Source organism: Desmodus rotundus, chromosome 11 (assembly GCF_022682495.2).
Source record: "Desmodus rotundus isolate HL8 chromosome 11, HLdesRot8A.1, whole genome shotgun sequence".
NCBI classification, from domain to species: domain Eukaryota; kingdom Metazoa; phylum Chordata; class Mammalia; order Chiroptera; family Phyllostomidae; genus Desmodus; species Desmodus rotundus.
The window spans coordinates 3,058,580-3,077,962 of record NC_071397.1 but is presented as its reverse complement, the minus strand read 5'-3'; the positions used below and the strand labels follow the sequence as shown (position 1 = coordinate 3,077,962).

Genomic DNA, 19,383 nt, shown 5'->3' with positions numbered 1-19,383 from the left:
ATTGATTCATTTTAAACTTCATCTGGTTTTACAATTTATGTTTCATTAACCCTGGGGTTCCGATTCTGGATTTGCTGACCATCTACTGCCTCACACACAAGCTTTTCTGAAGAGTTTGTCATCTGCTTAGTTTTTTGCATGCAAATCAACCAGCTGACAATGAAAGTAACACAGCAGAGCACCAAAAATCCCTCTCAAGACATCAGCCAACAGCCATTTCCAGGGGAGGGAGGCCCTCGTGGTCAGTCATGGAGGAACAGGGGACCCCGATGCCGGCCGAAGCCTGCTCCAGTGAGCGCATGCGTGATCTACGGCACAGGGAAGCGCTTCTCCCGTGAGCAAGATTGTCAGACACTGCACAGTTTTGTGTGAAAGGTGCAAAATATTCAAAACTGTAACGCTGCCTTCAATTCAAATTGACAACCCAGTGGCCCTGGATTGCCAAGTTTGCTTCAAACTAAAGTGGAACATGGGATACAATCTGTGGTTTTACACCCATCAGAAGCAAATTATTCCAATGATGCTCTTTCTTTTACTGCTGCTGACAACTTACAATTGCAGCAGGAATAAAGTGACTTGCATGCCCCTTTCTTTTTTTAGAAGCACTAATGAAAATAATTTTCCCGTGAGATTTTCAGATTCCTGTAGCCACCCAGGCGGCCTCCTCAGGGAAGCAAAGCTTGTGAGGAAGGCTGTTCATCGAGTCAATACTATGCACCTTTCAGGGGTCAAAAGGTAAAAATCAGGTGTTTTCACAACTGCGTTAATTCAGTTAGCGATGTCAGGGGTAACGTGTGTGAGACCCCATCTGCTCTGAGCTGGCGTTGGACTGCATCGTTTTTTCCAGCTACCCCGAGTGTCCCAGAAAGATCCAGAGCTGCCGGGAGCAAGGCCCCTAGAGGCCGGAATGACAGCAGAGAACATTTAAGAAATGAAGAAGGACAAAAAGGGTGGTAGTGGGCGCACATGCAGGATGAATGCACAGAGATTAACAGAGGACACGGCACGGAGCTCAGACAGGGCTCAGGAGAGCGGCAGCGGGGAGGTGCACACCAGCCTTCACTGACCACAGACACAGGCAGTCAGCGACGGCCTCCCCACGGGGCAACTTCATGGCAACCGAAGTACGGAGGGGAGGGGAAACGCTGGGCGGGAAGCAAATCCGTGGGTTTCCCTGAGCCAAACCCACCACTTAGGACACCCACTTGGAACGTCCAAATGCTACGGAGCTGTGGAGCAGTTCCGGAGCCAACAGAGACGCTGTACTTTCTCAGGAGGACAAGAGAGCTACATCAACACAACTCACAGCAGCTTCCTGTGGGTGACCCTGGGGCCAGGCGCAGCCCAAGGAAGTTTAAGAAGATTAGCAGGGTTTTACACTTCGAGATTAGCATGACAGCAGGGCCAACAGGTCATCTTATTCTTATTAAAACTCCGCCCCAGAAAACCTTGTTCCCTCTGAAGCAGACACTGTTGTCTCTTTCAGATCCAAGCTGCCTCCCAACCACCCGAATAATCTGTCCTTGATCTTGTAAAAAGTATACCACCAGGGCCTGAACAACTGTAAAACTCTGAACTATCCAGGAGAAAAATAGTCTTCCCTATTTGTTTGTTTTTGTCAGAACTAAGACAGCTGCCACAGAGCTGCCTGCCCGGCAGATTTCCCGCCTCGGTTAAAAATGGCCTAATTAGGCAGGCTCTCTGTCTCCCTCTTTCTTCTCTCTCAGACGTGCACGCCCTAAACAGTAAGGGTCCCCCTGAGACTTCCAACGGGGGAGCAGGAGGCAGCAGCAGCTCAACCCAGGCTGCCCCCCTAGCCTGTCTACAGGGCCCCCTTTTCTCTGACTGTTCAGTGAGCTGATAGCAGGGCGCCCCCCCCCATCACTGTGACCTTCACTTCCCTGGGAGCCAGCAGCAGCCCCGCCTTGGCTCCTCCTGTCCCGTACCGTTTCTAAGGAGCCAGAGCAGAGCACAGAGCAGGGAGGAGGCTCGCTCCTGATGCTTTCTACCCACCCTAAGCCCTTCCCTGTTTCTCGGCCCCCAGTTTAATAAACATACTCTCAAAATTAAAAAAAAAAAAGCCTAGCCACATCTCTGCACAATGTTACACTCATATTCACGGTGTTGGCAGCATCCGACTCTCTGTTCAGTCTTGCCAGACAGGGTCTGTTCACTGCGATGATCCTGAGTTTCTGTCTGTGCTGACCACAGATCTCAGTGATTACACAGAGGCCATCGCAATGAGCTCTTACTGTTTCTCCCGTGAGCCTGACAACTAGCAGGGCAGGGAGTCTCCAAACGTTGATTCACGGACCCACGAGAAAGGGAAAGGCCCGAGCAGCACGGAGACTCCCAACAACCTGGAATCCTTCTCCTCCATACCTTCCAAATTGCAGTGTGGTGCTCACGACCCCTCGGGGGCCCCTGGAATCCTATTATGATGGATCTGGACTGAGGCAGGGGACTGAAAGGAAATATTCCACTTTTCCCCAAAGTCTCTGCGCAAAGTCCCCATTCCTGAAACTCCACTTTCATTTTTCCTTGCTATGGTCAGTACCTCTGAGACAAAGTACTCCAGGTCCTTTGTCTGGAGACCTCATTCGATGTGTAAGCCCACTGTATTTATGTTTTACACATACGCACACACAGTACAAGCAGCAGAAAACTATATGGAAATGTTTCCACAGCCTTTCGCTTCTTGGAACTATTCAAAACCATCAGCTCCCAGGGCTGAGATGACAGCCCAGCTGCACTCTTGTTCGCTGCTGACAGATACCTAAGTTAGGGACCCTTGGGCTACAGCTCTCTGTAGCAAGGAGAGCACAGGCTCGAAAATGTAGCGAACTGGAACAAAAGAACAAGCCGGTCCGCTGAGATTCCGAAGCTATGGAAGAGGTGTGCCAACAGCGTCCACCAGGGGGCAGAAGTTAGACTGACTCGGCCTCGCTCTGGGAGGCAGGACTGACCAGTGGGAGGAAGGTCTGGGAAGACAGATGTCAAGCAAGCGCAAGAAACCCAAAATCAGTGGAATCCCGAAAGAGGCTGCCAAGCAGTAATTCTGATTGTTACTAGGAGAAACAAACAAACAAACAGAGTGACAGGTAGATGGCCCACCTTTCTGGGGAGAGAAAAAGATTCCTGCTCTGGGTGGACAGTTAGCTTGGGTCAGTAGTTCTCAAACTGGCTGCTTTCGGAATTACAGGTGAACCCAGAAGTAGCTTACACCAAGTCCCCCTGCAGACTTGCTGAGGCAGCACCTCAGAGGGTAAAGCCCAGGAAAACTATTGTGATAAAGGTAACGATTAAGAGAGAGAGGAAAGGAGAGGGGAGGGGAGGAGGACGGAAGAAAGAAGGAAGATCCTCAAGGAGATCATGGGTGGCTATGATAAAAAAATAATAAAATAAAATAAATTAAAAAATAAAAAGTTTACCAGCCTAGCAGGCACCAACTCAACCCAGCAATCCCCCATCGTCATCGAAAGGGACACAGATGGACCTCACACGCCTTGTGACGTGACACACTAAAAAGGAAGGACACGGCACTCCTCCCGCGGCGCGGCTTCCCGAGACGCACGACCTGAACCCAGGACATACCAGCGAACTCAGACTGATGGACGGCCAACAGAACAGGCCTGCGCTCTGCGAGCTCAGAGAGTAAACTTCCAAGTGCCCAGAAAAACTTATCTGCCCTAAAACTAATTTGACCGTTGCTCATCTTACGCTATCTGGACTCAGTTAAAGTTACTGTAGAAGGGAAGACCGCTTCAATGGCCCACCGCAGTTGCAGACACTCACACCTGGACCGGTTGGGCTAAGCTGCCTGTGGAACAGGAAAGACTCCGCGTGTCGAGGGGGGAACGAAAGCTCACAAAACGGCCCCTGCTCCCGGGAAGGCACCTGAGACTTCATTTCCCCGGGGGCTGGGTATAACAGCAGCAAAGTCCTTTAGCAAAACAATCCCTGGACACAAGCGAGGTCCACTAAAACCCACGGGGCCAGGCCAAACCCGGGCCGGTCAGAGTCACATCAGCCCAAGAAGAGCTGGTGTTCTGAACACAACCGAAACTGCTGTGTCCCTTGATGCCTTCGCATCGGTTGCTCTGGGGTGAAGAAAGGGGGAGGCAGAGGGCAGTGTTTCTAAGTAGAGAAGCACACTCTTCTTCCACTTAGACCGTTTTCTTCTACGTGCGCAGAATCAAGGGGGAGGAAATATGCTTTCAAGAACCAAAGTCTTACTCTTCAGTCAGAGCTTTACAAGTGAATGGGAGAGCAACCACTTCAAGGTGCCTCCCCCAACAGAACCTGGAGGGACTGAGAGTGTTTCATTAGGCTTCACCTACTAGTAACCAAGAACAAATTCCAAAATGCCCTTTCCTTTTAAAATTAGGATCTTGGGGGTTTGGGGGGGATAGAAAGGGGGCAATGGTGACGGGAAAAAAACCCATAAAAATTAATTAATTAAAATTAAATTAGGATCTAAAATATTCCTAGTTACCAGGTATTTTTACTTTACGTACAACACCTTACTTAAACTCCAAAACAACCCAGCAAAGTACATGGTACGCCCCGTTTTACAGAAGAGGAAACAGGCTCGGAGAAAGTAAGTAACTTGTTCAAGTCAACAAAACCGGGTTAGCGGCAGCACAGATTTCAAACTCACATCTGACTTGAAAGACGGTGACCTGTGAGTTCTCCACGCTACCACACCACTTTCCAAAGAAAGAAGAAGAAAACTAAGATAGAGGATCTTCCCATTTTGAAGACCGGAAGCAGAATTTAAGGGCGGGCCCAAACCGAAGCTAATGTGTCCCACTGTCCCAAGTCAAACTGCTTCTCGCACCAAAGCCCACGGCTGAAGAAAACCTTCCACAGCAGCTGCCTGATGAAGCCTGTAGGGACTTTACTTGCTAAATCATTATTTGTCAGAGAAAAACATGGCAGAACTGCAGAAGCACTTTCTGCTTCCCCTCCCTGAGCTGTGTATTCAGAGCAAGTAAAAGGCAGCTGATGTGAGCGATGAATACAATGACTCGACCAAACACCATCATAATGTTGCCAAACAGCAAACCTCACGAGGACGAAACTCAGATCAAAAACAGCAGGTGCGAGTGCTGCGGAAAGAGCTACCACCACCACCCAACCCACAAACTGCCCACCGCTGCGGGGAGGGCCAAGGCCGCGGGGCGGCGGGGCTCGCTGGGCTGGCCATCACAGCTATTCGCCAGAACCGGTCCCAGCCCCACAGGGAACGATTCAAGGCAAGTGCCCTGCTTGGCCCTGCAACTTCGTGTTCTGTTTCGGAGCCCTCCCAATGGCCAAGAGTGACCAGGCAGAGAGAGAAGCTGCTGGCCGGGGAGAAGGGATGGAGGCGTTAAGGTCCCAGGCAGAAATGCACAAACTCGGGGAAATGAGGGGGAGGGGGCACAAGCGACGGCTTTGAAATCGCCATGTCCCCCTCTCTCCTGAACCTCCATCTACCACAAGCTCCTGAAAACCAGATTCCATTTCAATAAAAACAAAGAAAGCAGATTAATTTTTTTTTAAATCCAGGAATTAAAACGTAATTTTGACATCTTTTAATTGCATTTTTCTTTTGTGAATTTGAAAGATTTTAGAAATTACAATAGCAACTTATGCACATAATATTGGTCCCATATTTTTTTCCCCACTTCTAAGCTTTTCAGACATTCCAGGGAAAGCACCCAGCCTTCCCAGAATTAGTATGGATTTTAAAACCCAAACCCAAACCCACTGCAGCTGCATTTCCCCAGACAGGCGGCAGGCGGAGAGGCTGAAGCAGACAACAGTCAGGGCGACCAGAGGAGCCCTAGTGGGCGAGAGCGGAAGCCAGAGAGGACCAGAGAGAGGGCGGGCAGCTTGGAGAAACGATGCAGAGAAACCCTGACAACAAAGTACACACCTTGGCATTGATATAAGGGTCAAAGGGGCCGTACTTTTTGAGTTCTTTGATCTCAAGAGCATTCTACGAAAAGGAGAGGAGAAGAAAATGTGACGACAGAATGGCTGAAACACTTCACAGCAATCGCGCAGCCCCAGGGAGACCCGGCACTGGACCTGCCCCTGGCCATCTCCAAAGAAGTCGGTGGGGAAGACGGTGCCCAACTGAAACCACACTGATGGCCGTCGGATCAATCAGTGTGGTCCTTGGAACTACCACCTCGATCCATTGGGTTCTTCCAGCTATTGCAGCCCTCTTGCCCCAGCCCCTGCCCCACCCGACCTGCCTGCCAGGCACTCAGAGCACTGGGCTGCTGTCCCACCTATCACCCTATCGACGACAGCTACTCCGGGCGGGAGGCGGTGTGAGCAGGACAAGCCAGCGCACTCAAGTGGCTCACAAATCCAAGCAGCTGTGTTCCAAGGCAAAAGTGAGCAAGAGGGTTAGAAGTGGTTACTGAAAATTTCCTAAATGGTAAGAACTTTAATGGATGGTTAGTTTCATTTCAACATGGAGGAATATTACTTAAAAGCAAACTTCCTTATAAGTTTCCTCCAGATAAGAGAAGTTACAATCACGTTAGCCAGGAGGAGTAAGTTGCATTCAGATTCTAGAGAGACCACTTTCACTCCTAACATTATAAAACAAACACCCTCACTGATGATCTCAAATGTCTGTTGCTCACCAATCCAAAAACACCGCCCAACAGGGGGGCGGGAAGCTGATCCACAGCTCCACACACCGTCTCCAGATTGGGACACTTGAGAGAGCCGCTCCCCTCTTCCCGAACCGCAGAGTGAAGCTGCCTTCCTCGGGCTGGGCCACGCTCTCAAACAGCGCCCCGAGAAGGGGCGCGGTCTTGCTGACAGAGGGACTCTGCTGGAGTGATCTCCTTTTTGAGGAACAACCCTGATTTAATTTCCAATTATACAGGTAATTTCACGATTTCCTCTCAGCAAAGTCATTAGGAAAATAACCCTACACTTAAGGGAGGAAGGGAGGAGGATGGCTTGTCTTACGTGTAAGACAAAACCCATCTCCTCAGAGAGCCAAACTACAGGGGATTTTATGAGGCTTGTCCAGAACAGGCACGATTCAAGCATAACTTTTCCAAAGGGATAAATGTAAAGAAGAGTACCGGCTAAGTCTATGGCTGCTGTGAGGTTATTTTTACTCAAATGCTGCCTTCTATTCTAAGAACTATCTCTGCTTTGTCCAAGCATGGTCACTCTTGTTAACATTAAAAGGCATCGTGGAAATGATCTTCGTTCCGCGGGCCCCCGACGTCTGCTCCCGTTTTGGGGAGCTCACTTCCAGCACTGGCTGGAGTCCCTCCACCTCCACGAGAGGTGATGCGTGTAAAACAGCATCATTCACATGGTACAGACATGCTCGGGCGGATTACCAGCTGAAGCTGCAATGCTGTGTCGATGGCATAGCACAATTTGCAACTAATTAAGCCCACCAGCTTGAAATTGTGCAGAATTTGCATTATTTCAAGTTCTGCATGACGTTAGTATTATATTTTTATCATAGCATTATTCCACGTCTGCGTGGTTCACGTGCATGCAAAATGCGTCCTCGTGGGATCAGATCCGCCCGGGGCACTGAGAGGAGTGGTGCTGGGAGGGGGAACCACTCTTACTGGGCGTGGGAGAGCCGGTTCCCCGAGATCTGAGCTACGGGACCGAGACAGTGACAGGGCTGCCGAGGCCGTGGCCGCAGCTGAATGAAGAGAGCTTCCCGTCCTCCCAACCTGTTCGTTGACTCTGGTGTGTGAGGGCCCTTGATGGATGAGCAGCCGCACTATCTGGGCATCTCCTTTCCAGGCCGCCAAGTGCAGGGGGTAACAGCCTTTGGAATCAGCCACATTGGTCAGCGCATCATTCCTCAGAAGGACCTCGACCACGTCCCTAGAAAGCGAAAACCAATTATGAGTTTGCAGAACTCAGGAGTCCTCCCTGCTAACAGCTCTTTCCGCACGCGTACGGCACAAAGCCTTTCACGGCTACCATCTCCCTCGGCTCCCCTATGTCGACCTGAGCTCCTCGCCCAGCCTCTTCCTTTTATTCCACAAGCGACTCGTGCAGCCGCTGCCGTGCGGCCGAGCGTCCCGTGTCACACGATACCGACTCTTCCCCCCTGCTTATCTAGTCTTTCTGCACCGTCCATCCATTTTCTGTTATTTTGAAAAAGACGTCTGGCCCTCTCGTCCAGGCCTCGCAGTGTCTCCTTGTTTGTGATGGTTAAACAGCAGCCAGGGACAGAATTTACACAAAGAGTCACGCAAGACAAACATCATTATTCACCACGTTATTCAGAGGGGCAGTGACGTGGGAGCGGAGCGTGGGCGGGCAGAGCGGAATTAAGGCGTTGCAGATGTCAGCCAGACACACACGGTATCGCTTGACGCATCCGGGAAGAGGGGCTTGGCTTCCTTCTTGGTGACACCACTAATCAAGCAGGTGCAAATGTGTAATTATCCCCACGCACAGGAGGTCAGAGAAAATCCCCGCTGTGAATAAAAACAGCATCTGGAAACCAACCTGGCTAGCAAGCCAGTCTTTTAAGTTCAAGAGTCACTTTAGTTCAGGGTACCCCACTGTTTCGGGGGGGCAGGGATCTCTAGACATGCACTTTTCTTGTTATCTTTGTCTAAAACGGCTACAGGAAGGACAAGATGATCACACTCAAGGTACTTTAGAAAAGTGTGATGTAGAAGGTAACCATCAGTTTCTCTTTTCGGCACATGAGGCCGGGCCGAACATTGCCGGAGCAACACAAAACGCCACGCGGCGGTGAGGGCCCTGCTCCTCGCCCGGAGAAGTCTACAAGGGCTCCAGTGATCCCTCCTCCATCAGGTAAACTGCCGCTGCTAAGCTCATATGGTATCGTGCCTCAGTCTCTCTCTACTCTGCTACATTCTGGCTTCCATTCTCCCACATCGGGCACACCCACTCCCTGTGCCCACAACCATGCCTGCCCCCTGGCGGAGCCCCCCCACTCCTGCTTACCTGATGGGCAGGGCCCTCATTTAGCTGCTGATCATTTAAACCTGTGCCTTCTCCTCCTAACCCCCACAGCACACCTCCAGAAAACTCCCACACAAATCCCACCCAACGGCCAATAACCTCGCTCTACTTAAGAGAATTAAACAGGCCTCATTATTCATGTATTTCTTTCCTTAAAAATGGTTCTTGTTGTCCATTAGGCTAATTTTATAAGGAACAAATGGCAAGCTAAAAGACAGTAAAAAAATAACTACTTCAACAGAAGGAAAGTTCCCCAGGACCAGTCAATCTATTTTCAGCTTATTAAGGGGCTGGTTACCTGGCAGACTATCCAGCCCCTTTATGGCCTGGCTGCCCCAAATCTGGTCTTCATATCCAGATGACTGTGTGGCACCATTTCGGGGGGAGAGGGCGCACAGAAGAAAAGGTCGAACTTAACCTGTGCTTAAAGTTTTTGAGGGGTGCAGTAGGGAAGGATGTTGAAGTTGTTATACACCAAAGAGAGATTCGGGAATTCTGGATGGGCTAAATTTAGCTTGCTTTTCTCAGCGTGACTGCTTAGCAATCCTTCCCAGGAACCGAAAAGGCCGCCGGAAGACCTGTGCTCTGCAGGTGGGGCAGGACCACCAGTACTCACTTGTGGCCGTTCAGGGCGGCGTGGTGCAGAGGGGTGTAGCCGGTGCTGTCCACACAGTTCACGTTTGGCCCTCTCCAGATGCTGCAGAGAAAGGAAAAGACCAGAGTCACACACCAAGTTTAGAGACCCCTAGCTGCTCGGAAAAGGATCCTGAGTGGTGTTTAACCAAACCGGTCACTTCCACATAACTTCCGATAAAGGACAGCTTCAACTCAGCACAGGAAGGCACAGCACCGAGCGCACAACGGCTTGCTGAGCACGGAGTCAAGTGTCACAGCACCAGAGCCATCACTCCAGGGGTGCTCTGCACCCCCCTCATCTGTAGTTTCATAGACTGCACGGCTCAGCCTGGGGCCGTGCTGCTGAACGCTCGCTCACAGGGCTGCAAGGGCAGCTCGCTGAGAGGTCGCCAGAGATGTCGCCGCACCGAGCCACGCGGCCAGTCACCGGTACCGAGCACTCGCCTCATGCCGGTGAGCAGGCTGGGGAGAGACCTCCGCAGACCAGAGATAATGGGGACGACTCCACCACAAGGACCCCGGTCAAGGGCCCCACGTTCGTAAAGCGTGAGGACACGTGTGTTAAGATGCAGGAGACGCCGCTGTCTTTTCTTTGTGAATGTGTCTTGTTGGTGATAAAAAAAATAACAACAGGATCTACAACTTCAGTGCCTTATTTGAATAAAAACACTGCTCTAGGGAGGCTGAAATGTCATCTTGTTTAATCCTCAAAGCCTTAGTTCTGATTTCCGTCACACCTCACCGCACGGGCCAGAGCTTCTCACACTCTGTAAGTAGGAGAGGGCGGCCCTGTGTGGGCCTTACTTGCTGTGACAGTGCGTCTAGTGTGGCTGGTGGCTGGTCTGAGATAGGCACTCTGTAACGCGTAAAAGAAGTATTTTTTTCCTATTTAAAGTGTTAATAAAAATAGTTGTTTAATTTTTCTGTATCTATGGAAGTAATCAGTTTTTCACATTTAACCAATTAATAATGTTGTTATCAATAGGTTTGTTAATATTGAGCGATTCTTTCATTCCTGGAATAAAACAGAACCTTATTTGGCCATTCTCCATTATGGCCCTGTCAGTGAATTCTACTTGAGAGTATTTCATTTACAATTTCACATCTGCACTCATAAGTGAGCCTGGTCTACTGCTGTTGGATGGTATTAATGTGAGGTTTCAGTCACCATCAGCTGGGTGGATACCTACCCATTTCTGTACCCAGGAATCAGTGACACAGAGCACTAGCTTGTAAAGAATCACCAGGAAGACCAGCTGGGCTCAGAGCCTTCAGCTGAGATGGTGGAAGCAGCATTATTTATAACAATAAAATTTTAGAAACAGCCCAAAAGCCTATCAATAGACAAATGACTTGATAACTAAGGTATAAACACATAGTAAAATTTCATATATCACTTACATTGCTATGTAATAAGACAGAATAGGGTTAGAATAGAATGTTAAGGCGAAAAAACTGTGAGTGCTGTAGAGAGAAAATACATGAGGGAAATTTATCAGGACAGGGGACTGAGAGCCAAGTATACACGACCTCCCGTCTAAAGTTCTATGAAGTGACGGAAGTAATTCTCACCCTACACCACCGACAGACAGACAGATAGATGGATGACAGATTGATTCAGCCCAAGAAAGTAAGAATAGCTGTCCTCCAGTTAACTGACAATACTGAGGAATTCCTAAGAGGCAGACATCAGACAAGGGTGGATCTACAGACACAGCCCAGAAGAATGCAAACTGAAATAATCACATGCCATTCTTCACTCTCTCGAACCGGTAAAAACAAACATGACGACACTGTAAAGTGTTTAGACAGATCAGGGAAGCAAGCACTCTTAAATATCACTAGCAGAGTTTAAACTGGTGAATTCCTGTGGGAAGACAATTTGGCAGCATCCATTAGAACAAAAGCAGGCATTTGCTTCGGGCCAGCCCTTCCGCTTCCAGGCAGCTATCCGACGGAAACACCTGTACACGTGCAGAGTCCCACACTGGACAGGGTCGCTTCGGTTAAGAAGCTGTGGAGGCGCTGGGAAGAGCGACATCCACTCACGTTCTGCTCTGTATTATACCACAATTCAAAATATTTATGATAAAAATGCAATCATGTAGTATTTTCATAATGATAATTTTTTAAAAATAAGGGGGAAGAACCCATACAGAGGGAAAAGACAAAAAAATGGATATGCTAACAATAAATGTCTACGTATGTGAGACAAGGGCCACTTTAGTAAGCGTGCAGGTACCAGCCCTAAAAGTTCAAGACAAATTTTCAGTGAAAAGAGAGGACACGGGCACTTGGATGTACACGTTACTTGTTCACTGGCAAGGGTGCTGGTGACGACAGCAGGAGCATCGGGTGCATCCTGGTATCCTCCCCCTCCACTAATTCAGATTCCTGTAACGCTTTCCAAACAAAGAGCTAAAAAGCGCACTTTTCCGTGCTTGTGTCACAATCTCACATTCTAACCCAAAAATTGCACACGCATGCCTGGCAGTGGATAATGATGCAGAGTGAAATGACCCGGGAAATCTAGGAGCAAGTTTTCAGACTTACTTTCGAGTGGCCCCCAAGACAACAGATCATCATTCTACGATGAAGCAGGTTAACACTAAAATCTAAAACCAAGTTACTGGCCCCAGGTCACAAGCCAAATCAACAGCAGACACAAACCTCTCATTTATGGAGCTCTTGGCCTTTGGCCAAACGAGGACTTTAGCCTCTACCAGGCTCAGAGGAGGTGAATAGGCAGCAATAGAAGGCTGTGCGTACTTCCACAGCGAGACGGCTGGACAGACCGAGGAACTTGCGAAAGGGGAAATACCAATAGGAGGTAAAACAGTTGGGAGCACAGGCCTTTCTGCAACTGGTCCTCCACTAGGAATGCGTTAGTTCAACCATCTCAGTTCAGGTCCCAAAGTAAAACGAAGACTTAGACTGCCTTTGCTTCTAACAAAAAGGCAGGACTGAGCAGCCCTCGGTCACTTTCTGACTTCTGCCTCCAAGTCTCTGGTTTAGAGGTGGTTAGGTCTGGACATCCGAAACCCACAGTGAAACTACCTCAAAACAACTAGAAAAGACAAGGAAGAAAGATAAGAACTTTCCTGCAAGAAGCTGCAACATTTCCAAATAGTACGGACTCCCGCCACGCCAACTTTTTCTCTAACTAGCATTTCCTCTAAACACCCATCTAGAAATTTGGGGGAATGGGGAATTATTAAATAAAACCTAAGGGAAAATGGAGAATGGTAGTCTCTCTGCTTGGAATTTTGGCTTCAGACAGGATGGTAGCCACATCCCCCGCCACCCACGTTCCTTCCTTTGTGGCGGCCTGAGAAAAGGGCTGTTCACAGCCTAGGTCCCATTAGGTGTTGCTCCAGCAAACACCAGGGGGCCGCTCGCCTACCGGCGAAAGGCGAGTACGATGTGCCAAGAGGACCAGAAAGAAACATGGTCCCCGACGTCCCAAAACCAGGCCCAACCTGGACGGATGGTGCAGAGATACAACGGGCTGCCCTTGGCGTGCAGAAGCAGCCCCCAGACTAGTCCTGACTGAGAGCCGCCAGCCCCAGCAGCCCTCAGGAAGAAACCTCAGGCCCTCAGTTAAGAGCCCAGGCCCTGCAATTAGCTGACCTGACTTCGGAGCTAGCCCCGCCCCTGGTCAGTTCTGAGACCCTGGACAAGTTACTAACCCTTCAAACCACTGTCTCTGCTTCCGTAAATTCTACTGTGAGAGGCTCCCCAGGACGTAACCGGCTCGCGCCAGGCTGGCAGCACGAGGGTGGAGACACCTGAGATGTGTCGCTGCACCCCGAGCCCGTGCACGTGCTGTGTGGGCACAGCGGGCCTCCCTTCTGTGCCTCGGTAGCACCGAGTCTTTTTAAACTGTACTTTAGCGGTGCTACATTTTTGTAAAGACTTTATCTATCCATTTTTAGAGAGATGGGAAGGGAAGGAGAAAGAGAGGGAGAGCAACACTGATGTGAGAGAGAAACATCAATCTTGTACATGCCCTGAAGGGGGACCGAACCTGCAACCCAGGCAAGCGCCCTGGCCAGGAACCAAACCAGGGACATTTGGCTTTGTGGGATGACCCCCGACCAGCTGAGCCACACGGGTGAGGGTGGAAGCACCTATGTTTTGAGACAGCATCTAAAGACACAGGAGGGGCAGGGAAGAATATGACTGGAGAAGCTGCGTCTTTTGAATACATCTCCGTTCATTTAAAAACTGACTATACGCTGACAGTCAGTTTTCAGCAGGCAGCACGCTGGACCTGGAGGTGCTGACGAATAAGAACGGGCCACAGAGACACAGTCCACTCAATAGGGTCAGACGGCCGAAGGGGTCCTGCTGCACACGGCACGGGCATGCATCCCTAGGATACGTGAAGGGCACCCTCTCCACATCAGGCACCGTCCTAGGGGCTGGAGAACAGGCGTGGGGGAAAAGGCAGTCTGCCCTCCTGGAGCCTGGATTCCAGGGGGAGGGGGAGTGGCTAAATAAACAAACAAAGAGATAAGAGGAAGCCAGGTAGTGGTCAGTGCCGTAAAGAAAGAAAAGCAGTTAAGCAAAGTGAAGGGTGACATTTTAAACAAGGTACCTCTTTCAGAAGGTGACCTTTGAGAAGAGAGCCATGTGAAGTAGGGGTGTCTGAAGGAGACAGGCAGAGAGAGCATCAAATGCAAAAGCCCAGGGAATGAACATGCCTGACACGGGCTGGAGAGCAAGGAGCAGCAGGGAGCTCTGTCCACACGGGCCAGGCCTACAAAGGATACCCCTGTGAGGTCAGATCAGTAAGCGTCCACCGAGCATCTGCTGTGTGCCGGGCTCGGGGGCTGGGGGAGGGAGGTACAAAATCCACGCTGAAGGGAAGGGGAGCACTTTCAAAGCAAGAGGAAGAGGCAAGACGCTGAAGTCCGAACCACGATGATCAGACAGCCATTAGATCTCTAAAAGGGAATCAGGGCTCCTTGACTTGATTTAAAAGGGCCATCAACACTCATGTTTAAATTTACATACTGCTCTTCAGACCTAGCAAAATTCAGGCAAAAACTTGGGGAAAAATTGCTTCAATTCTCTGTGAAGTCAAATAAGAAGGGCAGAAAACACACTGAGACACTTATTCCACCCAGCACAGTAACTGGCCCAGCTCAAATGAGCCCCCGAGCCACACCTTTCCTGACGGCACTGGCGGATACTAATTTCACCCTCCTCAGATTTTCCAGATCATCTATTGCACCTTCACCACGGCACTGATCATATTTGACCTTGAACCACAGTGAATTCTTCATGCTGCTCATCTGTACTACATAACTGAAACCCGTTAGGGGAACCCCTCCTGTTTCCAAGAGCACCACAAAGGAAGTGGTACGGGGCCACCAGTTTGCTACTTCTAACATTCCATTTTCAGTAAGCTGCAGCCCCAGTGTGAGCAGTCTCTGTAGTGTAACTGATCTGCTACACTGTATCCACCAAAAATGGCAACAAACTCTGCCTGGGATTCACAAGAACACTGCATTTGTACACAAAACACAAGAGACAGAAGGATCCTAAGTTGGAACTGAAGTGCCCAGCCCACTTCATCGTGACCATGGTGCCATCAGACTCTGGTCAGCTCCTGGCTGGCAGTGAGCTGGCTTCACGTGGCTGCCCAGCTACCTGACTGCTTCCTTCACGCAGACGAGGAATGACATCTCAGTACACGGGCAGAGCGTCCAGTCCAGTTCAATTCAGTAAATGTTACACACTCCCTTCCAGGGGGCCAGGGTCTCCACCCTGGAGTAAACTGGGGAAGAGAGACAGGTGAACAAATGACAACACTATACATTGTGTGACACTCTGTGAAGGAAGTATACAAGTTCATGGGGAAATGGGAATAAGGGAAACTTTGCAGAAGAGATACTTGAGCGGAGCCTTAAGCCTTAGAAGGAACCAGCCGGCCAGGAGAAACAAAGAGGAAACACCCAAGTTCAAAGTCCCCTGAGTAGTCCCAGCAGACAGAGGCAACCGCAAGTAACTGTGGGTGGAAGGTGCAAGTGAAAGAGGAGTGAATGCAGGTGGCCTCTCCGCCCTTGGTCAGGAAGGGCCCTGCAGGCCAGCGCAAGGTTTTCAGCAGGGACCCATCAGATGCATGTTTGAAAAAGCCCTTCTTTTAACAGCTGGAAGGTGGGAACCTCGGGGGCTCCCACCCACTGATGGGATGCACTGACACATGTTGGAATTTGAAAGAAAATCATGAGGCTAAACAGTCGTGTAGATGACAGACTGGGAGGAGCATGTGACCCGACCCGGGGAGCCCAGTTAGAAGCCAGCAGTCCAGGCAAGAAGTGAGGACCTGAATGAAGACCGAGGTCAGAGAAGTACAGACTCCACAGAAAAGACCGGACCGAGGGGCGAGCTGGACAATTCAGTGGAAACGGGAGCGAACTCAGGAAGAAAACCAGGGCTGCTCTATTTCGTGGCTGTGGCAGAGCGAGGGGGGCGAGGGGGGCGAGGGGAGGGGAGGAGGCAGGGGGTTAGTTTCACACCAGTTGAGGCTGAAAGGAACTGGGACCCCCACGCACAGACGTCCAGTCGGCAGGTGATGCAGGGGTGTGGAGCACCACGGTTATACGGGAGTGTAAGATAACGATGTTCGGATGTCCACCTGCATTCACACGACCTGCATTTGACCCTCACAAGCACACCACGGAGTAGGAAGGAACATACGGTTATTGCCATCTTACAGGTAAGAAAACTAAAGATCAAATGACTCGCTGATTATCATGCAGCTAATTAATGTGGAACGGAAACAAGACCCCACATTTGACTTCTAGCACATGCTCCTTCAGTTTCTCCGGGCTCTTGACCTTGACTGTTGGAAGAAAACTGGGAGCGCTGAGCCTCCTCCTGAGTTAGTTCTCAGGAGGTCAAGGCTCTCAGAGCACCAGGTCAGGACAGGGCCTTGTCCATTTCAGACTCTGAAAATGGAGCGATGGCAATGAACTTGAGGGGGAAGAGAAGCTCTGGGCAGCTCTCCACCAATTCCTGATTACTTCCTTTCGGAAGGTCCAAACAGGAGTTTGTCTCATCAGCCGTTTTCTGCCCAAGGCCTTCACCGTGGTTCCCTGTTGGCTGCCCTTGCGAAGGCAGGTTTATCGCTGCACCTCAGGAAGGGCTGGCAGTGTTCAAACACAATGAAACATTGTCCACACTTCGTCTAATTTTAAAAAGGGCTCATCTTACTGAAATGAATTTGACACATCCTTACTAAAAAGCTTGCTACATACTTAACTGTTGAGGGTAAAAGGAAAGATAAGAACCATCCACTGTCAAAGAAACTCGTGATCCTCAGAGAAAGACAAAACTTACACCCATGTGACACTCACCACAAACCCCCAAGGAATTCTATCTAGCCAACTGGGAAAAATTAAGCATGTATTTTTATTTCTACCTGCTCCTCAATCTCATTAAAATGGGAGCAGAAACAAATAAAAAAGGAACAGGAGAAAGAAAACAGTGAACACAAAATGTCAACACTTTCTGGAAGATGAAGAATAGTTAAGTCAGCAGAGCCGAGAGGGTGACCCCCTGTGGCGAGAGAATGGGATGCCCACCCACGTGTACCTGGGAAGGCTCAGGAATCAGAGGCACCAGGTGAGGATACCGAGGAGGAGGAGGGACTGAAAACAGGGACTCGATACGAATTCTGTGTAAGAAGGAGTTAGACTCCAGGTCTCTGGTCACATCCATGGAGGCTGGTAGGCTACTTACTACTCCTGCACCCAGTTTGGAGAAGGTGGATTGTTCTGTGAAGAAGCTGAACCAGACTAGGAGACATTAAGAACAGCGGAATGCTGCGGGAGCCACTGAACTAAAAGCAAAGCCCCTACAAGGAGGCCGACACCCAAAAGGACAAGATCCCAGCCCTGCTTACCTACTTGGTTCCCAGGACGCTGGCAGCCCCACCTCCACCCCAAACAGAAGGTTGTAAGATTCTTTCCTGGAAAAACCAAATACCACCACAGAAAAGTTCAATAGATTCTCACTTCTGGGGATTCCCTAACAAAGCAGGTAGGTTCCTTCCCAATCACCTTATAGTATATAAAACCCACCCGGGACAGGTTCCTCCCACCTCTGCATATACTAGCTAATCGGCTTTCTAGTGTCTCACTCATACATGAGAATGACAACCAAGGACCGCCGCTCACTATAAAGACAGAGCACAAAACAAACAGAATAAAGGAACCAAATAAAACTGCAACAGTAAAAACCTATTATCACACAAGAACCAGATTAGAAAAAACTGGGTCTGTGCAAAGTTCCTGAAAATCAAAAAAATGAGAGTAGAAAAAAATATATATATAAAAAAGAGCTACAAGATAAAGCAGAGTAAATTTCTCAGAAAGGAAAAGCAGAGGTGGGAAATACAAGAGAAAAGATTTTAAAAATCGGAGGACCAAGAGTCCCAGAAAAAGAGAGAGGAGGAAATCATCAAAGAAATAACTTCAGAAATTTTTCTAGAACCGAGGGAAGCTGTGTTACGAACTTCCAGTTGGAAAAGTCCATCCTGTACTCAGTACAGTTTTTTTAAGAGGCCCACCCCCAAGGCCCCGGGTGACATTTGAGAACACACCTCAGAACACGGCTTCCAGAGAGAACAAACGGTTCACACGCCAAGGGCTGCGTGGTGTCACAACGTTCAACCGCGTCTCTGGGAGCACAGGCGAGAGAGCGAGGCTTTCAAAATTCCGAGGTGACGTAATTTCCAGTCTAGAAGACAGGTTATCAGTAGAGGGCGAAGGGGGCATAAAGACATTTTTAGACACGCAGGGTCTCAACTTTAACCCCCACACACCCTTTTTATCAGGAAGCACCTGGAGGATATGCTCTAGCAAATAAATGTGCAAACCAAGAAACAGGAAGAGAGGCATCCGGGAAACAGGGCAACGCGGGCACAAGGGCGTCGCCCCCGCGAGCCTCGAGAACGCGCACAGGCCTGCCCACCGCTGGAGCGCGCGGGCCTGGTCTGCGGGAGAAAACGCAGCTCGCGAGATCAGCTCACGCACCCACCTGGGGTGTGGAGGAGGGTGCTCAGGGGTTTAAAAATCATGGTTGTGGTTCGTGAATTAACAGTGAACCAGACGTAGAAAACTCAGAAAACCAACGGGCGAGGCATGAAGGGCCGTGCGAGAAAAGACAGGACCGCAGCACAGTCCAACCTCGGCTCCCGACCAGGCCGCACATGGAGAAGCTGTCTGGGTTTCTAACAGAGCTCTGGGTCTCGGGTCTCAACCCGACAGCCTGACAACCCTTTCGTGATGATGAGTCACCCGGCTCTCGGACCAAGGAGATTCAGTTTCTGAACAACCAGCTTCTTGAACAGTTTTCCGGAGCAAATTAAGTCCAAGAACTGAGGCCCCCCTGCATACTAACTAACTAACTGGTTCAGCCAGTGAGTCATATTAATGGCCGTAGAAATGGAAACGTAAATTTTCAATACTGGTCTAACTGAAAATTTTTAATGACACAGCTGAAGGATGAAGGAAAGGCAGTGGACCAAGGGCGCGCAAGAGTGAGAACCCACCCTCTTCCCTTTGAGACTGACAGAGGGTGTGTAAAACTTACAAACTGAGAAGTGGCAGCCTAGGGCACCATTCCGAGACACAGAGGGACACCCGAGAGCTCAGACCTGGAAACGGCCGTTTTCCCGAGTGACACGCGGGTGCACAGTCGCCTCCTGGTGAGAACAGTGTGGAAGCGCTTCTGACACTACAG

At 49.8% G+C, this 19,383-nt stretch overlaps 1 protein-coding gene across 6 annotated transcripts in view; it reads right to left on the bottom strand.

Moving 5' to 3' along the window:
- The window catches only part of ANKS1A (ankyrin repeat and sterile alpha motif domain containing 1A), a 177,987-nt gene that overhangs the window by 97,186 nt on the left and 61,418 nt on the right, over nt 1–19,383 (bottom strand). For 2 of the 6 annotated variants that reach the window (XM_045193195.3, XM_045193196.2), the window contains exons 2-4: nt 9,608–9,688; nt 7,605–7,872; nt 5,921–5,983 (exon numbers count right to left, since the gene is read on the bottom strand). In XM_045193195.3, coding sequence (XP_045049130.2) covers nt 5,921–5,983; nt 7,605–7,872; nt 9,608–9,688 — 412 coding nt within the window. Of the gene's footprint in view, nt 1–5,920; nt 5,984–6,644; nt 6,981–7,604; nt 7,873–9,607; nt 9,689–19,383 lie in introns of those variants that run through there. The other 4 variants (XM_045193198.3, XM_045193199.2, XM_045193197.3 and 1 more) reach the window with 4 other exon arrangements.